The sequence below is a fragment of the Aquila chrysaetos genome, chromosome 7 (genome assembly GCF_900496995.4).
Source record: "Aquila chrysaetos chrysaetos chromosome 7, bAquChr1.4, whole genome shotgun sequence".
Taxonomy (NCBI): Eukaryota; Metazoa; Chordata; class Aves; order Accipitriformes; family Accipitridae; genus Aquila; species Aquila chrysaetos.
In genome coordinates this window covers 30643222-30660951 of record NC_044010.1, presented here as the reverse complement: position 1 = coordinate 30660951, position 17730 = coordinate 30643222, and the positions used below count along the sequence as shown (strand labels likewise).

The following is a 17730-nucleotide window of genomic DNA, read 5'->3' as shown; positions in this document are numbered from 1 at the left end:
GATTCATAATGTAGTATTCTGTTGAAATAGTAATACTTTTACATGATTGTTCCATTCCTGTATTGATTTCTTCATCTTTTTTAGGGAGCACATAAAGCAGATCATAAAGCTTCTGGCAAGTATCCGAGCACTGGATCATGCTGTGACAGTTGCAAATGATCACAACGTCAAAGAGTTAAAGATTTTAATAGAAGGAAAATAGACTTTTCTGGCAACTCATTTTGAGCTTTAAAACCATTCCTGATGTGTAATTTATGTACATATGTAAAGTTTCTTAAACTGTAAAGTATTGATCTTTGTTTTAATACAAAGTGCATTCTTATATACAGCATCCTTAAAAAAAAAAAAAAAAATTGACTTCTTTGAAAACAAAAATGGAATCCCAAGATTGTCATCTTTCCAGAAATCAGATTTTCCTTAAGGTTTCTCAAAATCTTGTTTACAAAAGTACTTTGTACCCATGATTAGTAGTCATCTACTCCTGTTAATTGTTCCATGGTTAACTGGAATGTGTATAATATATTATGTGTAATACAATGTATGCGTATATTTATACCACCGTGTTGCTTTCACACTGGATATAGAGATCTTGTACTGTTGGAATAAGCTTTTCATTTGCTAAAAACTTCTTATTTTGACAATAAAATGATCATATTATTGGTCAAAAGGGCTGGCAAAACATTCAGATATCTGAAAATCATTTGAGCTAAAGAGTAGAGACACTTTCAAATGGAGCCTGACCTTTAAAAAGCAGCTGTGCTGCACTCAAATTGGAATAGCTAAAAAATTATCTGCATTCAGAATATGGAACTCTTAAGACTGTTCTTAGAAACAAAACAGAAAGGAAAACCCAAATCAATGCTTAATTATTTTTTTCTTAATCCAGGCATACAATGAGAACTTGTGATTATTGCACAAGTCTACATGACAGCACTTCGTAAGGCCCAAGCACCTTTCATTTTGTAGGAGTAATAGTTTACCCATGAACTCTGGACCCTCATTCCTTGTGCAAGTTGGTTAAATTCACTGTGGGTTGTTTGGGGTGTTTTTTTGGGGTGGGGTGGGGGTGGTTGTAACTTCATACGTGGAACCTGTTTCTTCTGATTGGTATGGCTAAAGATGTCAAGCAAAATGAAGGTGAAGAAAATTTTATGTCCTATGATTTGAAATACTTACATTGTAGTAAATATTCAAATGTTACACTTCCTGCTAAATAGCATCTAAGAATAGTCTTGCAAAAAAAGCATTTAATTTAAGTGTAAATTAAAAAGAAAACACTTCAAAAATCTGGTGATTTACATAGGAACGCTAGTGACTTGACCTTGGGGTCCAAGGCATGGGAACAGCTGTAATAGCCTTGGATTAAGAGCTATTTCCAGGTGTGCCCTACTTTTTTTGGGGGGAACTGTAGCAATAAATTGGCATACTGAATAACATAAGAAATCATTGTATCTTATGCTCATGTCATGTGGTATAAATGAGTATATTAAAAATGTACAATTTGTAACATGCACACTTCATTTGGACACTGAACAACTGTTTTTCTGAACTGTTGGGATTGATGGAGTACATTCAGAAATACCTGCTTTTAAAAACTGTTTCAATAAACTCATCTATCAAGGAGCTGTTGCAGTGCAACTTGGTAAGGTTTATTCCTTTAGGAAGGTGGTAAAGGAAATGATATGCGTGCTGGCTGACTCTATTTCAGTATGTCAGACAGAAAAAATTGTCCTTAGAAGGTGGATTGTTGGAGTGAACAAAACTGTCTTTACTTTGAAAAAGCAATAGGATAAACACTGGAATTCATATACCTGCATAAAGAGTAGTTAAGATATTTTGAAAGATCATCATGCTGGTAGTTACATGATTTAATAGTGACACATTTGACCTTTTCTGTGCTTAAAATTTTACTGATTTTAGTGTTTTCTTAGACTGAAGAGGATACAAATAATCCATGCTACCAATGTTTCTGAAAGAGCATTTATTTATACTCGAGTGATTCAATCACCAGAGAGATTCAAAGTTGTAGAATGTTTGGTTGAGGGATGGAGAAGGGATGTAATCAAAAATACGCAAAATGAGATTTTTTTTTTTTTTTTTTTTACTTTTTTTTATGAGGAGGAACAATACCATACGGAGACTTTTCTGCATCTTAACACATGCCTGCCTTCTAGTCACTCGCTCTCCAGTGGTGAGGATGCATATTTCAGACACCTTTTGCACAGTCTGGTTTGGCTACTCTTTCTAGTCTAGCCACTGCAGTATAAAGTTAAGTGAAAGTTAGCTTCCTGGCTTTAGGATAGTCTTTAACACAGGCTTTTATGGTACAACAAAACTACTGCTGCTATTCAGAATAGCTGCTACCCTTACACCTGTGATTACATGGGTGATGCGGTGGGTGGGTGGGTATATTCTGTGGACAGAATAATAGAAAAAAACCCACAATGTGCTTAAGCAGTTCTAAGACCTGTGCTCCTAAGTTAGACTGGTTGTCTAACTGGATAGTTGGTGTTACTGTTTGCAAATGAATGTAAACAGCTAATACTACTGCAGGGGTGAAAGGGTACTTTATTTCCATTTGGATATTTTAGACAATGGAATTCCTTTAACTGAAGTCACTGAAACAGTTGCAAAAATTTAGAATCCTGGCCTCTCTGAATATATTAACATAAGTGTGTGTTGTGTACTGTCAAATTCATTCAGAATCACTGAGGAACAACCTCAGATGCCAAAGCTTTTCACTGGTTTTTCTACATCTAGAATTTTGACTGCCATCTAATCCTGAAGCCTCAAGATAGCAGATGCAAAGATTTCAACACTAGAAAATAAGGAAAGTACTTGACCAGGAGGTGTCAGACTTTGGTTTTTCAGTTATGATATTTTTCAAACACTGGGGGTAATAAAGCTATACAGAGTGCAGGAAAAGGGTTGGAGTCAACTATTCTCTTCTGGTGCCTGGTGTCTGTTGAAAAAGGTGGCCCGTTCGCAAAAGGTGGTCACCAGTAATCCATCTGCTCTGAAAGCCCTCTTCAGCCTTGCTCTGCTGTCTACCCAGCCTCCTGTGGTGGTGGTGTGCTGGGCTGGGCTAAAAAAACAACAGTAACTGGGTTTGTTTTGGAAATCATGTTTATTCACACTTTCTACTGCCTCTCGGGGAAGAATATTTGTAATGAGTCAGTCATTCCCTCACTGTCGTTCAGGGAGGAGAAAAGCTATAGGTTCAAGCCATCAGCTATCATCTCAAACTTTGCTTTTCTTCTAATAGTTTACATATATATAACACTACAAAACTTAAATGCAGGTTTGTAACTGCAGTTTCAGTAGGTGTGCATGCTACTAACAGAGCTCCAGACTAGTGGAGCAGCAAAGCTCAAGGCATTTATTATTAAAAATACAGGCATTTTTCTCCAATTCAGATTGTGACTAGGACTGTAAGGGAGGGATTTAAGAGAATATCTTCCTTGTAACCTCATTATAAATTATAGCTACAGAGAACCTTTTTTCAAGATAGCCTTTAGTCATTTTCCTAATTAACTGCTGCAGAAGACCAGCTATTCATATTACACTTAGCCCGGCCTCCCTCTACTACAATGACACCATGTGGCTATGGTGTCTAGGCACTTGCACACTTGAGGATTTTCTCCTTCCTATCCCCAAAGAATGTCACGTTTGGAGAACAATAACAACATGAAGAAACTTGCAGCAAAGTATACTTATGCATGATAAGTAATCTAACTTCTCATTTTGGGTGCCGTTCCTATGTATAAATGGTTGAAATTGTATAGGCACTTAAAGACTTTATGTAAGTAATGTTACCGAATTTTATTTGTAAATAAAATAACCACTTTCACTTCTACCACTTCACCTGTATCTCATCTATTGATGCAAATTAAATGCTAGTAGCAAAGTGGTTATACTTTATGTAATGATCTTTAAACAATGTTACACAACAGCTGCTTCGTTGAACTATAATCCAAGGACAATGGCTTTAACACTATTCTCCCACAGTTTATCATGTGTATCTCACTGTTTGCTATCAAAATTAACAAATAATTATAACATGTTAAGAGACTGATGTCCTAGATGATGATGAAATCCCATGTGAGAAGGTACTAACACTTTAAGTGACACAGCAATCTTATTTCTGCACAGAACTCTACAGGGACTTTTGAGAAAGTCTAATAACCTCTTTAGTGGTTAGCATTGTTTAGGAAAGATGTAGAATACGTAAGAAAAAATTGCATGTAAAATTGTCAGTCACTGGCATTTTTATGAACAGGATAATATATTACAGAATTATTAGTTGTTATTATTATTATTATTATTTTATTATACAGTTATGTATTATTACAGTTACTACAAAGTTACCTTTACCCTAAAGGTCACCAATAGCAAAAGGAAAACCTTGTCCTTTACTATAAAGGAAAACATAATGAAATTTGAAATGTGAAATAGAGAAGTTTGAGGAAAAATTGTGCAGATGCAGGGAGCCACGTGATTCTTCTTTCTCCTCCTTTCAGATAACATCTCATTTTCCGCAAAAGTTTGCTAATCAGTGGTTCTTCTTTCAGTTCTCCCTAAGTTACTTTACAAAAAAGGTATTTTTTTAGAAAGAACTCTAAATATATATACTGGGGGAGGGGATATGTGCCTCCAATTTTGATGTAGTGTGCAGCTTTGGTAGGATGACTTGGTGACGTCTGTTTTAACAGGCTGAACTGTCCTCTTATTTGTGGTGGTGCTTAAAAGCAGTATCCCTGTCATCTTAGGTTTATTAGTTGCCCAGTGAAAATGAAATGTCTTGTCATCAGTAGTCTAAAAGGAAATAACAGTACTTGTGATCTGACCATTAGGCTTTACCTGTGAAGTCACAAGCAAACCATTCCTGCAAGAGTTAGTAGTGGTGTGTACAGAAGAGAGAACTGTGAGGAGGCTTCAAAAATGGTTGTTGCAAGGTTGTGGTTTTTTGAGAAACTTGCACGCAACCAACAGGATTGATCAGAGTTGAGTGGTTTTGCCCTGCATGTGGTACTCCAAACATAAAACTTCGGTAGCCTTACAATTGTTAGTTGAATTAGTCTGTGTGCACCATGAAAGAATGTAGGATTTTTTGTCCGAGAGTACTTAATTTCTGTATGTAACTAAAACTCTTGCCCTAAATATGCAGAAATAAATGAATGGGGATAAAATAATTGCATGGAGACAAACTTAGTAACACAAGGTGCCTGCAATTTAAGGCTCTGCTCCAAACAGTGACTTAAGCATATGGTTTTGTTCAAATATGTGAACTGTCCCATTGTCTCCACTTACATTACTTTTGTACTTCATGTGCATAGTTAAATGTTTTCATAGAGCAGGGACCTGCAGTGAAGCACAGATGTATCTCCAAGATTTGGTGTAGTATTTTTCTTACATGCTTAAGCCCAAATTTTCATAGCCTAGGTTTCATACAAGTTCTTGAGTATTGTCTATTTACTGTCCTAAGACTTTTGTGATACCTAGCTAACAGAAGACATTAAGTGGGATGTAGGTTGCGTGACTAGGGGCCTCACACACCCTGGGGACATGTGGCTTAAAATCATTGTATTGCACTTAAATTACATGTTGCCATTTTACCCAAAAGCTCCAATCAGGATAAGACATTCATTGAACTAAAGATACTAAAATTATGAAGTACACACATGGTTACTACCTCAAGGAGCTAGCAGTTCAGAGAACCTGCATCTGCAAACAAGTGGTGGATAGAACAAACTCAGCTTTAAATATTTAATGAGCAGTAGGAGTTTGGAGGAGTAAGACCTATGGTAAGTGCTACAAAGGATATGCAACCTAAATATGATGTCAAAACTTTATTTGCTGTTGATGTGCCAATTTAGTGATGTACAGCACCACAGATGTCCCTGAGAAAATGGTGCTTTGAACACTTAGTGGAATGGGTAAAATGTGGAACGGGTGGCCTCGCTGCCAGCAGTGCATGTGCCAGAGCCTGGCAGCCCTGGGCTGCTGCTGCTGCCAAGGGGAGAGGTGGGGGGTGTCAAGCCGCTGATACTGCTGAGGCTGAGGCTCGTTCTTTCCCCGTTTTTTGCCATTGCCTTTTTTTGCACTCTTCCTCCCAATTTTGCAGCAGGATGTGCAGGCCCAGAAACCTTCCTCTTCCCCTTTCAGGCATCCTAATTCTGCCTTTACATCTGTCTTTCCTGAGACAGGCGCAGCATCGCCCTGAGCTTCCTCACCTTTTTGATACCAAAGGTAAATTTTGCCTACGTTGCTGAGAAGCCTTGAGGCACCCCTGCACTCAAACAGCAAAGAAGTTTTAAATAGGCTCTGCTCTGAAACCCAGTGAAGCCATGGTGGGTTAACTTTGGACTGCAGCCAGACACCCACCCAGATGCTCTCTCACTCCCCTCCTCAACAGGACAGGGTGAGAAAACAGGACGAAAAAGCTCATGGATCACTTAACAATTACCATCAGGGGAAACACACTTGACTTGGGGAATTAATTTATCACCAACTAAAATACCTTTGGATACCGAGAGACAAAGACAATTAACATACCTTCCCCCTCCCGCCCCTTTATCCCAGGCTCAACTTCACTTCTTCATTCCTGACTCCTCTACCTCCTCCCTGCTCCCTGAGCTCCAGCGACAGAGGTATGTCTCAACATTTCCATATATTTAAGGTTGGTGAGATTCCAAAATTCAATTGGCAGGTGGGGAAAAATTACCAAAACCTTTTATTACACAAAACTGAAGAACAAATTAAACTTTGTTTGTAATATGCTTTGCTATATTATGCAGTATATTACATTGGCAATTAGTTAGAATGAAATACTCATTCTCATTTTCCATTAACTTATAAACAGCAGTATTTTCTGAAGTTAACAGTAGCTTTATGAAAGCTCCCACTATTGGATAGCAATACATTTTTTACATTCTCAGCTGATGTAAACTGATACTGGTGTTTGAAAAATTGGACATAAGCCGGCAATGTGCGCTTGCAGCCCAGAAAGCCACTTGTATCCAGAGTCGCATAACAAGAAGTGTGGCCAGCAGGTTGAGGGAGGCGATTCTCCCCCTCTGCTCCACTCTGTGAGACCCCACCTGGAGTACCGTGTCCAGCTCTAGGGTCCCCAGCACAAGAAAGACACGGACCTGTTAGAGTGGGTCCAGAGAAGGGCCACAAAAATGGGTGCCTCCAATTTGGGAAGGCTGGAGCACTTCTCCTACAAAGACAGGCTGGGAGAGTTGGGGTTGTTCAGCCTGGAGAAGAGAAGGCTCTGGGGAGATGTCGTGGTTTAACCCCAGTCAGCAACTAGGCACCACGCAGTCGATCACTCACTCCCCCCTGTTCCAGTGGGATGGGGAGAATCGAAAAAAAAGTAACTCATGGGTTGAGATAAGAACGATTTAATAACTAAAATAAAATAAAATATAATACTAACAATAATAATAAATGTAATAATAATAGTAGTAATTAAAAGGAATATATAAAAAAAAAAGAAATACAACCCAAGAAAAGACAAGTGATACACAATGCAATTGCTCACCACCCGCTGACCGATGCCTGAGCAGTGATAGGCCCCTCCCAGCCAACTCCCCCCAGTTTATATACTGCACATGATGTCCTATAGTATGGAATATCCCTTTGGCTAGTTTGGGTCAGCTGTCCTGCCCATGCTCCCTCCCAGCTTCTTGTACACCTGCTTGCTGGCAGAGCATGGAAACTGAAAAATCCTTAACTTAGGATAAGCACTACTTAGCAACAACTAAAACATCAGTGTGTTACCAAGATTATTCTCACACTAAATCCGAAACACAATGTACCAGCTACTAAGAAGAAAATTAAAGCTATCCCAGCTGAAACCAGGACAGGAGACCTTATTGTGGCCTTTCAACATATAAAAGGGGCTTATAAGATGGAGAAAGACTTTTTACCAAGGCCTGTAGTGACACGACAAGAGGCAACAGTTTTAAATTGAAAGAGGGTAGATTTAGGTTAGATGTAAGGAAGAAGTTCTTCACTGTGAGGGTGGTGAGGCACTGGAACAGGCTGCTCAGAGAAGCTGTGGATGCTCCATCCCTGGAAGTGTTCAGGGCCAGGCTGGATGGGGCTTTGAGCAACCTGGTCGAGTGGAAGGTGTCCCTGCCCACAGCAGGGGGGTTGGACTAGATGATCTCTGAAAGTGCCTTCCAACCCAAACCATTCTACGATTCGATGATTCTATGATTATATTTTCAAGTGATGCAGTTCTCTGAGGTTTTGAAAAAGTCAACTGCACAATAATGATTAGCTATCAGAAAAAAATCATATTACCCTGAGGCAAAATATATGTGTTCATAAGAAAACAACCACACATGCCATCTGAATCTATTTTATCTGCTGAAAAAAAAAGTGTGAATAAACTTGATACATCAATTGTTTTACGCTGCACGTATGTATGATTTTAGCCTTAGCTGTATCCTGTAAAACAATCTTTAAATTGCTGTCCCTGTTAGTGATCTTTATGCATGGATAAAACCTGGACACACTTGCTTTGCTTCCACAGCAGCTACATTGTCATTCTTTTATTTTTACATTCTCAATAGTAAAAAAAGATTCATGAGTTTCTTTTTTGATGCTATGGTAGTGATAGTTCAATTACATGTAGGCGTCTACCATGAACAAATGAGAAATGGCATAAGCTGTAATAAGCTGTTAGCAATTATGTAGTCTAGTAATTTCAAAACCCATGAAACATCTTTAAATAGTCTTTTAAAATATCACACTTTTATTTATCTATAGAACATTTTCATTGGGATCGTCATAGTGTGTGTAGGATGTTGGCCAGCTAAAAATGCACAGAGATTACTTACACTGTATTTTACATCACAAATATTTGCTCTGTGTTCTCTCCCACCAGTGTACCCCACTCAACTGGTACTTAGCCTAGGGTAGGTATGTGGGATAAGACCATATTTAAATATCAAAAGATTATGTATACAATCTATTATTTCTTAAACTAGACCAGAGCTCTGCAGGGAATATATATAAAACATAACTTTTTGTGTTTCAGTATGAAGTTTATATGAAACAAAAAAGGTCTTTCTGTTTTTAATTTTTACCCTTCACAATGGGAATTGACCTTGGACGAGAAGGTAGTGGGAAGAGATTCTACAATCTAAAATTAAAGATGGCCCAGCTCTTGTCTCAGGAGGTAGCTATACTTCTCACAGTTGCCCTTATGCATATTCAAATGCATAGTTCAAATTACAGTCTCTGTGAAAAGAGTTTCTCCACAGTTTTTCAGCTTTTTTCTACTCTCCACTCAAACTGCCACCCTGGCCCCGGCATTATCCAAAGTGCAGCAAAGCCCACTTCTCTCTTGATTTTAGCATGTAGCTCTCAAACCTGCCTTCTGGAGTCTCCTCAGCAGCTTGCAATGTATCACCAACACAATACAATAAAGCTCCAGTGAAGTGGTACTCCTCCTCCACTTACAGCCTGCACAGGCTGAATGGAAATTTCCAAAGAGATGCTTAAGGACGGTCTGTCCCTAAAACTTCTGAAGCCTGTCAGGAAGACCCAGGCTTCAGCCGTGATTCAGTGCTCCCACCCGGCCCGAGGCTCTCAGTGAGCGTCTGCACCGACAGCTTCTACGCCCATCGCACATTTTGCGCAGCGAGGTTTTTCAGTTTGCGGTGCTATTCGTGAGCCTATCCCTAAGATCTTTCTCCCTGCTGTGCCTGTAATAAATACACAGCCGGGACTGGGGCTGGCTGTGTTTTAACGTAGCCTCACCATGCGCCCACAGCACGTTTTTCACCTTCGAAGCCTACAACCCAGCACTGCCGCAAGACAAGGCGAAAGGAGGACTTGTTCTCAGGGCTCTCTTCCTACTTTTCCCTAGGGGGCCAGGTCTCCTCAGGCTGGACTCCACCCCGACAGCAGGGCTTGCCCAGCGCTCTGGTTCAAGGTGCCCCTGACAGGGCCTACACGAGGGATGCCGCTGACAGGAACCCGGGTCCGGCAAAGCCTCCACCCAGCCCGGTGTCGCCGCTCCCGCGGGCCAACGCCTCCCTGCCCGCACGCCCCGCCGCAGCGCGTCCCGCCGATCCACCCTTCTCCCTTCTCCCCTCTCCCCCGGGGGGCGGCCGGCCGGCCGGCAACCGCTGAACGGCCGCCCTCGCGCCCCGCCTCACGCCGGCCCCGCCGCCCCGCTTCTCTCCCCGCCGCTGCCGCCTCTCCCCCCCGCCCTCTACCGACTTCCGGTGGCGGGAGGCGCAATGCGGAAGGGACGGCGGGGCCGGAGCGGAAGTGAGGTCCCGCCGGCTCCCGCGGCAGGGAGCGGAGCGGAGCGGGCGGCCGCTGGTGGCAGGTGGCGCGGCCGGTGAGGGAGGCGCTGGTACCGCTGCGGCTGGGGGGCTGGGGGGCGGCAGCGCCGGGGGGGCGCTCGGCGCCTGTCAGTGCGCGGCGGAGCCGGCCCGGCTGTCGCCTTCGCGGGGCTCGGGCCGCGGGGGCGCCGCTGGCGCCAGACAAGATGGAGGCTCTGTCAGCGTCGTGGGTACCGGCGGCACCGGGCTGTGGCGGGCGGCGGTGCGCGCCTGCCCTGGGCGGCAGGCGGTAGCGGGGCGGGGAGCTGCTGGCCCGGTGCCGGCTCCGGGGCTGCCCCTCGGCCGGGCGGTGGGAAACTCGCGGCTGTCCGGTGGCCCCGTTCCTCCTGCCCCGCAAGGGAGAGGGGCTTCGGGCGAAGGGCCGGACCGGCGCCGCTGCTCCCCGGGCGGTGCTGCGCCCGCAGGGGCTGCGCTGGAGGGTGGGGGCCGGCAGGTTCCGTACCGGCGGCGTCGAGTCCGCGTCCGCCCTGGAGGCTACGGACACTGAGCCGAAGGGAGGGGGGAGAGGGCAGAGCGCCCCGCTCCTGGCTTTCAAGAAGAGCCTTCCCTCGCTGTATGTTTCCTGAGCTTAAGCCCTCAAAATCTGGCTACTTTCGCGTTTGCTTATAGTTTCTTATCGTTTGGGCTTTTTTGTTGTTTTAAAGGAAGATCTTACCTCTGTGGTTTACAGGCTGTTTCACTAGTGCAATACTGCAATGTTTCAGTCGTCAGCCACTGCAGGGGAGGGTTTAAATCCAAACAAAAACCTGCTTTCATATAAAAAAGAAAACCAAAATAGGTTAATGTTTTTGTATGATCTTTTAAAACGCCTTAACAGCTTTAGTGTTTAAAATATGCTGTCCTTTTGTACAAGGTCAGAATCGGTAAAATAGATGTGAAAATTGAAGCCTACCCAGGCTTCTGGTCCTCTGCATTTGACATTAATTTACGATTAAGATAGTCACCACTCTTATATATTTGTGGTGCCTAGAGAACCTTATTTTAATTCTTTTTTTTTTTTCTAAGAAGAAATCCTATTAAGTATGGTGAAAGAAATTCTCATCTCTGAGAAACTTTTAAATAAATCCTTTATTTTGAAAGGTGTTTCTCTGGGTAATTGTGTTTTTGAAACATTGTTATGTTGTCTTTAGATAGTCCTTATATTTGTTTTGGAACATGAAATAAGTCTTGTGAGATAGAAAGAGTGAGCAGGTCTTTTTTTGTTGTTTGTTAAACATGTAAAATCCCTAGGAAAGGATGCAAGTCAGACCTGCTTTGCAGAAGGTATCTGGAAGCACGAGAAGGTTTCACTAACATCATCTTGTGTTGGACAGGACTGCCTCTGATAAAGGCAAAATGGCTTTCAGTAAAGGATACCGTGTCTATCACAAGCTGGATCCACTTCCATTCAGTGTGATAGTGGAAACCAGAAACAGAGAAGAATGTCTCATGTTTGAATCCGGAGCTGTGGCTGTCCTCTGTAAGTCGATATGTTTTGATAACTACAATGTAAAAAGTTGGCAGACTTGACATTGTGTAAACAATTTATTTATGGAATATAAAGAAGCACTATTCTGTTTTCTTATTTGCTAATGGAGAGGCTTCTTATTTAAATGAGGAAAAAAAAAGACATTTTCATATCTTCATCTGTTGAGAGAGAATTTTACACATTTAATTACATTTCATCATGCATGTATATTTTCAGGTACACTAAATTTTCTTCTAGTAGCTTCTAACAACATCTGCTTATTTTTTTGGTTCTGAACAACCTTCTCCTTTTGAATACATGACAACTTATTGAAAAGCTAATTCTCTGTGTTGTATTTCATAATAAAATATTCTATATTCTTAAATGGTATATCATCTTAATTTGTTTTTATCTCATTTTGTATCATGATTTTTGATGGCTTTTTGATTTTTAGCTTTATTTTGTCCCTGTATTTTTGACCTATCTTGAGACTCTGTATTGATTTGTCTTGTAATAAAATGAGTAATATTTGGAGCAAGGTGTCTTGCATTGCAAAGTTATTTTTACATGTTTTCAGTGATAAATGTATTAAATGTTTCCCTTAAATTCTTTTTGCCCCCCCCTTTTTTTAAGTCATAGTTGAAGGAGGACACTAAAATGAGAAGTGCAAAAGAGATCTGTGAAGCCTATAGATAGGGTTTTAAAATGTAGTTCGGTTTGTAGTCTTCAGAAAGTCTGAGCACCTTGTTGCACAGAGTTTCTAAGCTTGTTTTTGTCTCTTGTAGAAAACTTTCATACCATGGAAGTTTGTTTTTTTTTTTAAGTCAATAATGTTTTAATGAATTCATTCTGATGCCTGTTTGTGGTTTTCTAGCCTAGCTATTCTGAGCACCCAATCAAAAAATGGGAGATTTGATTCACTGCCTGAAAGTCTGAGTGGACTCAAAACCCTACCTTTCAGGAGGATGCTCTGGCTTTGAGACTGTGGAGTAGGCTGAATGGGGAATGTGTTCTCTAACAAGACTCAAGAGTTAGAAATGCGATTTCCAAAGAAGAGTGGGACTTGAGATACGTTTCCTTTCTTCCGTATTTGCAATTGGCTCTTCTATACTTGAGCGTGCTCCTTGGCAGTGGCATGGTGTCTTTCTGAGGCACCTGGCTGCCCCTGTGTAAGGTACTTAGAAGTTGGGCCATAGAGTCATCAGTACTGGACAGGCTCTATGAATAAGTACTGTCTAGCATACAGCTTAATCCGCATCTTTAATGTGTGATTAGAACAAGCTGCCATTAACTGTTAGAGGCTTAGCAATGGGACATGCCAGCATGATTGACATTATAGCTGCAATTATATGATGATCCAGGTGAGAAACAATGAGTGCTTTTCTATTTTTGAGAATTGTTTTTTTTTCTGATACAGTTTCTTCTTACTATATATTTAAGTAATTTCGTTGACTTTGCCAGCAATATTTGAAAGGGATTGTGTAGTGTGGATTGAGTTGGGAATAAATGTCCAGTCATAAAGCTAGTGAACAGGTTTAGTGAAATCCATAAAATGGGGAAAAATGCTTTGAAGATTTGTGGAAAACTTTATTTTAGCATGTATTTAGTAATTAGTGAACATGCTTAAGCTACTTAAGGAGCAATGTATTAAAAATAATTTATTCCTGAAAGCTATGCTCAAAAAGGACAGTAGGTTAGTTGGTTTTTGTGCTGTGAAACACTGCAGGCACCTGGATAAGTGTTCTTCTCTAAAAATTAAAAACCATATCAAAGTTTCTGCCCTCTTCTATGCCTCACGTTGTTACCAGAGGAATTGGAACCTGAAGGAAGTTCAAAAGCCTCTCTCCTCTTGGGTTCTGTACTTAGTAATAGCATGTTATTAATCTATAAAGGTTTGTCTTTGGTATTCTAATTGGTAGGTTACAACATAGTAAACATTAATACTTAGCTAGAAGTAGTTACTCTGAATATTGTTTTCAGTAACCTTAACCAGTAAACTGCTTACTCTTTTTCTATCTGGTAAATGGGCATGTTTTCCTGATGCATATTTAGCTGTGGCATTTTGCTTTAATTCCCTTTTTGCACCTAAATAAACTCTTCAGGTACTGAAACATGATTCTTTTGTTAATGGTTGAAAGATCACAATCATACCCTTGAATGGACAGCAGAAAAAGCACTGAGTTCCCTAGCTCAGGATTTTGTTTTCTCCTTTTCTGCTTGCTGTTCTCTTCTGGTATCTATTCTTTTTAATACATATTTAAAGGAGTACAATTATTAGTGCTTGGGGGAGATTTGTAAAGTACTACTTCTCCATCTCTCTAGTTGTGCCACAGAAACCAGTCAGAAGATTCTAGTCTGTAGCTACAAACTTCTGGATATTGGTACAAATCTAAAAGCCAAAGTTAATGAAAGACTGGCCATTGCGGGAGATTCCCCAGATGTTTGTAAAATCTGAGTGAATAGATAGAAAAATGGTCAAATCAAGTATATATCAATTTCAATCCAGAACAGCATCACTTTAAACTGTTAAAAACTCAATATTTTTTTGCTGATGGTGGTAACACTTTTTAGACTCAACAAAAATTGACAATACTGATCTCAAACTGTTAGACATTTTTCAAAAGATTTTAATAAATACTGAAGATAAAAAAAGGTGTTGAGCCTTATACCCAATCACAGTTCTTACCTGTATGTAGAATGTATAATAAAGACACAACCTGGTGAAACACACTTTACCATTAAAAGTGATTCACGTGGTTTGGTTCTGAGAGCCTTAATGAACTGCATCTTCTGCGGTATCCATGTATAGAAATTTGGATTTGAAATGGGCTAAGAGAAAGGACTGAAAGCTTACTGATCCTTTAAATGTCATCTTAAAGGAAGTACATCTGTCATTTTGCTGAGGGAAGGATAACAGTATTAACCTTCATCCGCTTTATACTCAATAAAGCATTCCAAGATGATTCAGAGGGTTTAGTTAGGCCTCTGTATGAAATGCTATACAACTCATATATTGTGTGATTTTCAATGTGTGTTATATGTGCACTGAATCTGTTATTCAAGTCAACAAAATAAGATGGAAGAAAGGAAGAGGGTCAAAGCGATGGTTCACAGAAGTGGCTGTTGCATAATCATTCAGTCTTAACATGGAAGCAGCCCAAGCCATGCTTCTGCTGGAAGCGTTCTATGTACTGCTTGTAACACGGATTAGCTAATGTTACTGTGACCAAAACATCTGAGAGATACTTTGCTTGCCTTTATATATTTAATACCTCTTTTATTGTCTCACTCCTAGTATTGGGTTAGCCCAAGATATTGAAGTCTGAGGGGATCCTGCTAACTTGCTTCTCAAGGCATTGTAAGAGCACTTAGTTTTAAATGTCAGCAGCTTCACTGCTGATTTGTTTAGAATTTAGTGGGAAGATGACATAGATTTATTTTTTCTTATTTGACATATAAAATAGACAGTATGTTTATTTTTTGAAATAGGACTCTTTAATGAGATATCTTACCTGTAAAGATTTTGTTGACTGAGCAGGAGGGTGTTCTCTCTCCCTGTTCCTCTCTGGTGAGTCATAACAAAACGAGTGGGAAGCTGTCTACTCCTGTCGCCTGTGATGAGTAAAGGAGAATGTTCTGTTGTCTGGGAAAATACTGAGCCCTGAGTGGAGAGAGCAGGAGCTTCGTGCACATCCTTTGACTTCAGTTTTATGGTAAAGCTGAGGAGATAGCAGGTGTGAACAGGAAGAGGCACTTTGCCCACACTGAGTTTTTTGTAGAGCTAGATAAAGAAAGAGCTGTAATAACATGTGTGCAGCAGGCATCCTGGTACTCATAGTCATGTTTAGCAAAGCTACTCTATCACCCATTCACATTCCACTTCTTTTTAAAAAGAAAATTCTTCCACACTGCATTCTTCAGGCGGGGCGGGGAGGGGGGAAGCAGATATGCTATTATCTATCCACAGTAGCAGATGGGATATAATTTTGAAAGAGATTTGAAGTTGACGTGGTGCTTGAGGAAACTTAGACACACAAAAAAGAAACATACTGACAGATAGAGTTGATGAGCACCTGCTATATGTACATCATTATTAAGGAGCTTAACATTCTGTATGCTCACAACCAGAGTTTTTTTTTTTTTCTTCAGTGTTTGCTGCCACCAGTAATAAACTGCTACTGTGTGATTCTCCCCACCCCGCCAATAATATTTATATAGAGTTTTGAGTGGAACCACATCCCCTTAACTAGGAAAGGAGACTATTTCAAAATAAATTACTACATTCTGTTTTTCATGATGGGATCCTATAAAATAAGCTTAATATATTTTCATGTTTTATGTACATATGTAAAGGAACAATAATAAGAAGAATTAAAATTCTTCAAGCAGTAATTTATCCTCTGGAAAGAGTGTCTTTATGTTAGAGAGAAAAGGACAAATACAGGCTGTGGTAGAAACAATTTTTGAATGTATTTTGATGTCATATATTAATCTGAAGCCAATTTGAAGGGACTTGGATGCAAAGGCAAACAGCAATTTCACCTTCCTGTCTTTGTTACTATTTTGACTGAGTGTCATCTTCCGGACTGTGCCTTCCCATTAAACAGTATCTCAAAACACTTAAGAAGCTGCAGGGAAGCAACAGCTACAGTAGATGCCAGGGGCAGCCGTGCTGGTGGAGGAGGCTGTAACCTGTCCTCCTGTCATCAGGTGCCTTTCCTAGGATTCTGCCAGAATTCACTATCCTTTTGAATCTACTGGGAAGATGTTCTGCTCATTGCTTTCCAGGCATTTCCAAGAAAATCGTATGGTTTAACAAAGACCACATATGCTAGTCTAGCACACTTTGAAAAGTACAAGAAGTACAGTAAGAATCTTCCCAGGAGGTTGATGGAGGCAGTAACTCTTGCCTGGGAGGACTATGACCTCTTTGAATGGCGGATCTGTAAGAATTTGGTCCACAGTTCTGGAAATATTAAAAAGAAGTTACTTACAGCAGAATCTGAAGGCTATTTGCTTCTTAAGGTAGACTAAATTTACACCAATAGTAAAGACTATTCTGTATGTGTACCACAGGCCTTTGCATTATTTTAACAAGGGATTTCACTGGCAACAAATAATTCTCTTTATGAATGTTCTCTTTTCAATTCAGTAAATTTTCATTTCTATAGTAGCACATGTGATAGTAAATGTCTTGGGTTTGCCCTACTGGACATCCAGTGAATAATAGCTCTTGCTAATTAAATGTCATGTTAAGAAGCCTAGTTTGCATACTTCTGGAGTTACTCAGACATAATTTAGAAAAACTAATTAGCATTTCTACATTTCAGATAATTTGGTAGCTTTTTTGCATGGTAGCACGTATTCAAATTGAAAACTTTGTAATTTTGTGAATTGACTTGTACAGGCAAAAATTGCGACAGTTGGCTTTCATGTAAAATAACTAGATTTTAGGCAAAGTATTCTGTATCAGAAGAAAATCTTTGTAGATTATTGGTGCTATGAAGTTTTGCATTCAGTGGAGAATGTGTAGCTGGGTCAGAAAGCCCAAAGCTGATAGAAAGGAGGTGCTTGTAGGCTGTTACATAGGTCAGCTTTGTTTTCACACTTTTATTTCTCAGTTTGGTTTTTTGCCCCTTGTCACTGGTATTAGCTGAAACTATACATTTTGTGAAGTAAATTTACATAGTATTGAAAAATAATGTTAAAGCAACCAAGCCTTCTGTTTGCTCATCTGTTATAATTATTTTTGTTATTGTTGTTCTGAACAGTGGGTTTTTTTCTGGTGTGTAGTATTTAAATATAATTGCTAACATCTAGAGATGTCTGGGGTTTTTTTCATTGCTGGGTAGCGGTGATTTGTTATTTGGAGGTTCCTCCCCATAGTCTTAAGCAACATGTTGATTATGGTAA

The 17730-nt window shown here is 40.2% G+C and overlaps 2 protein-coding genes across 17 annotated transcripts in view; both read left to right on the top strand.

The window, feature by feature from the left end:
- The window catches only part of PAXBP1 (PAX3 and PAX7 binding protein 1), a 29417-nt gene extending 27794 nt beyond the window's left edge, over nucleotides 1–1623 (top strand). The window contains 1 exon segment of the mRNA XM_030020017.2: nucleotides 85–1623. Coding sequence (XP_029875877.1) covers nucleotides 85–202 — 118 coding nt within the window. The 3' untranslated portion in view covers nucleotides 203–1623.
- Nucleotides 1624–10239: 8616 nt separating this feature from the next.
- SYNJ1 (synaptojanin 1) overlaps nucleotides 10240–17730 on the top strand; it is a 68871-nt gene continuing 61380 nt past the window's right edge. For all 16 annotated transcript variants that reach the window (XM_030019410.1, XM_030019409.1, XM_030019403.1 and 13 more), the window contains exons 1-2: nucleotides 10240–10366; nucleotides 11684–11829. In XM_030019410.1, the coding sequence (XP_029875270.1) occupies nucleotides 10263–10366; nucleotides 11684–11829 (250 nt within the window). In that variant the 5' untranslated portion in view covers nucleotides 10240–10262. The remainder of the gene's footprint in view (nucleotides 10367–11683; nucleotides 11830–17730) is intronic.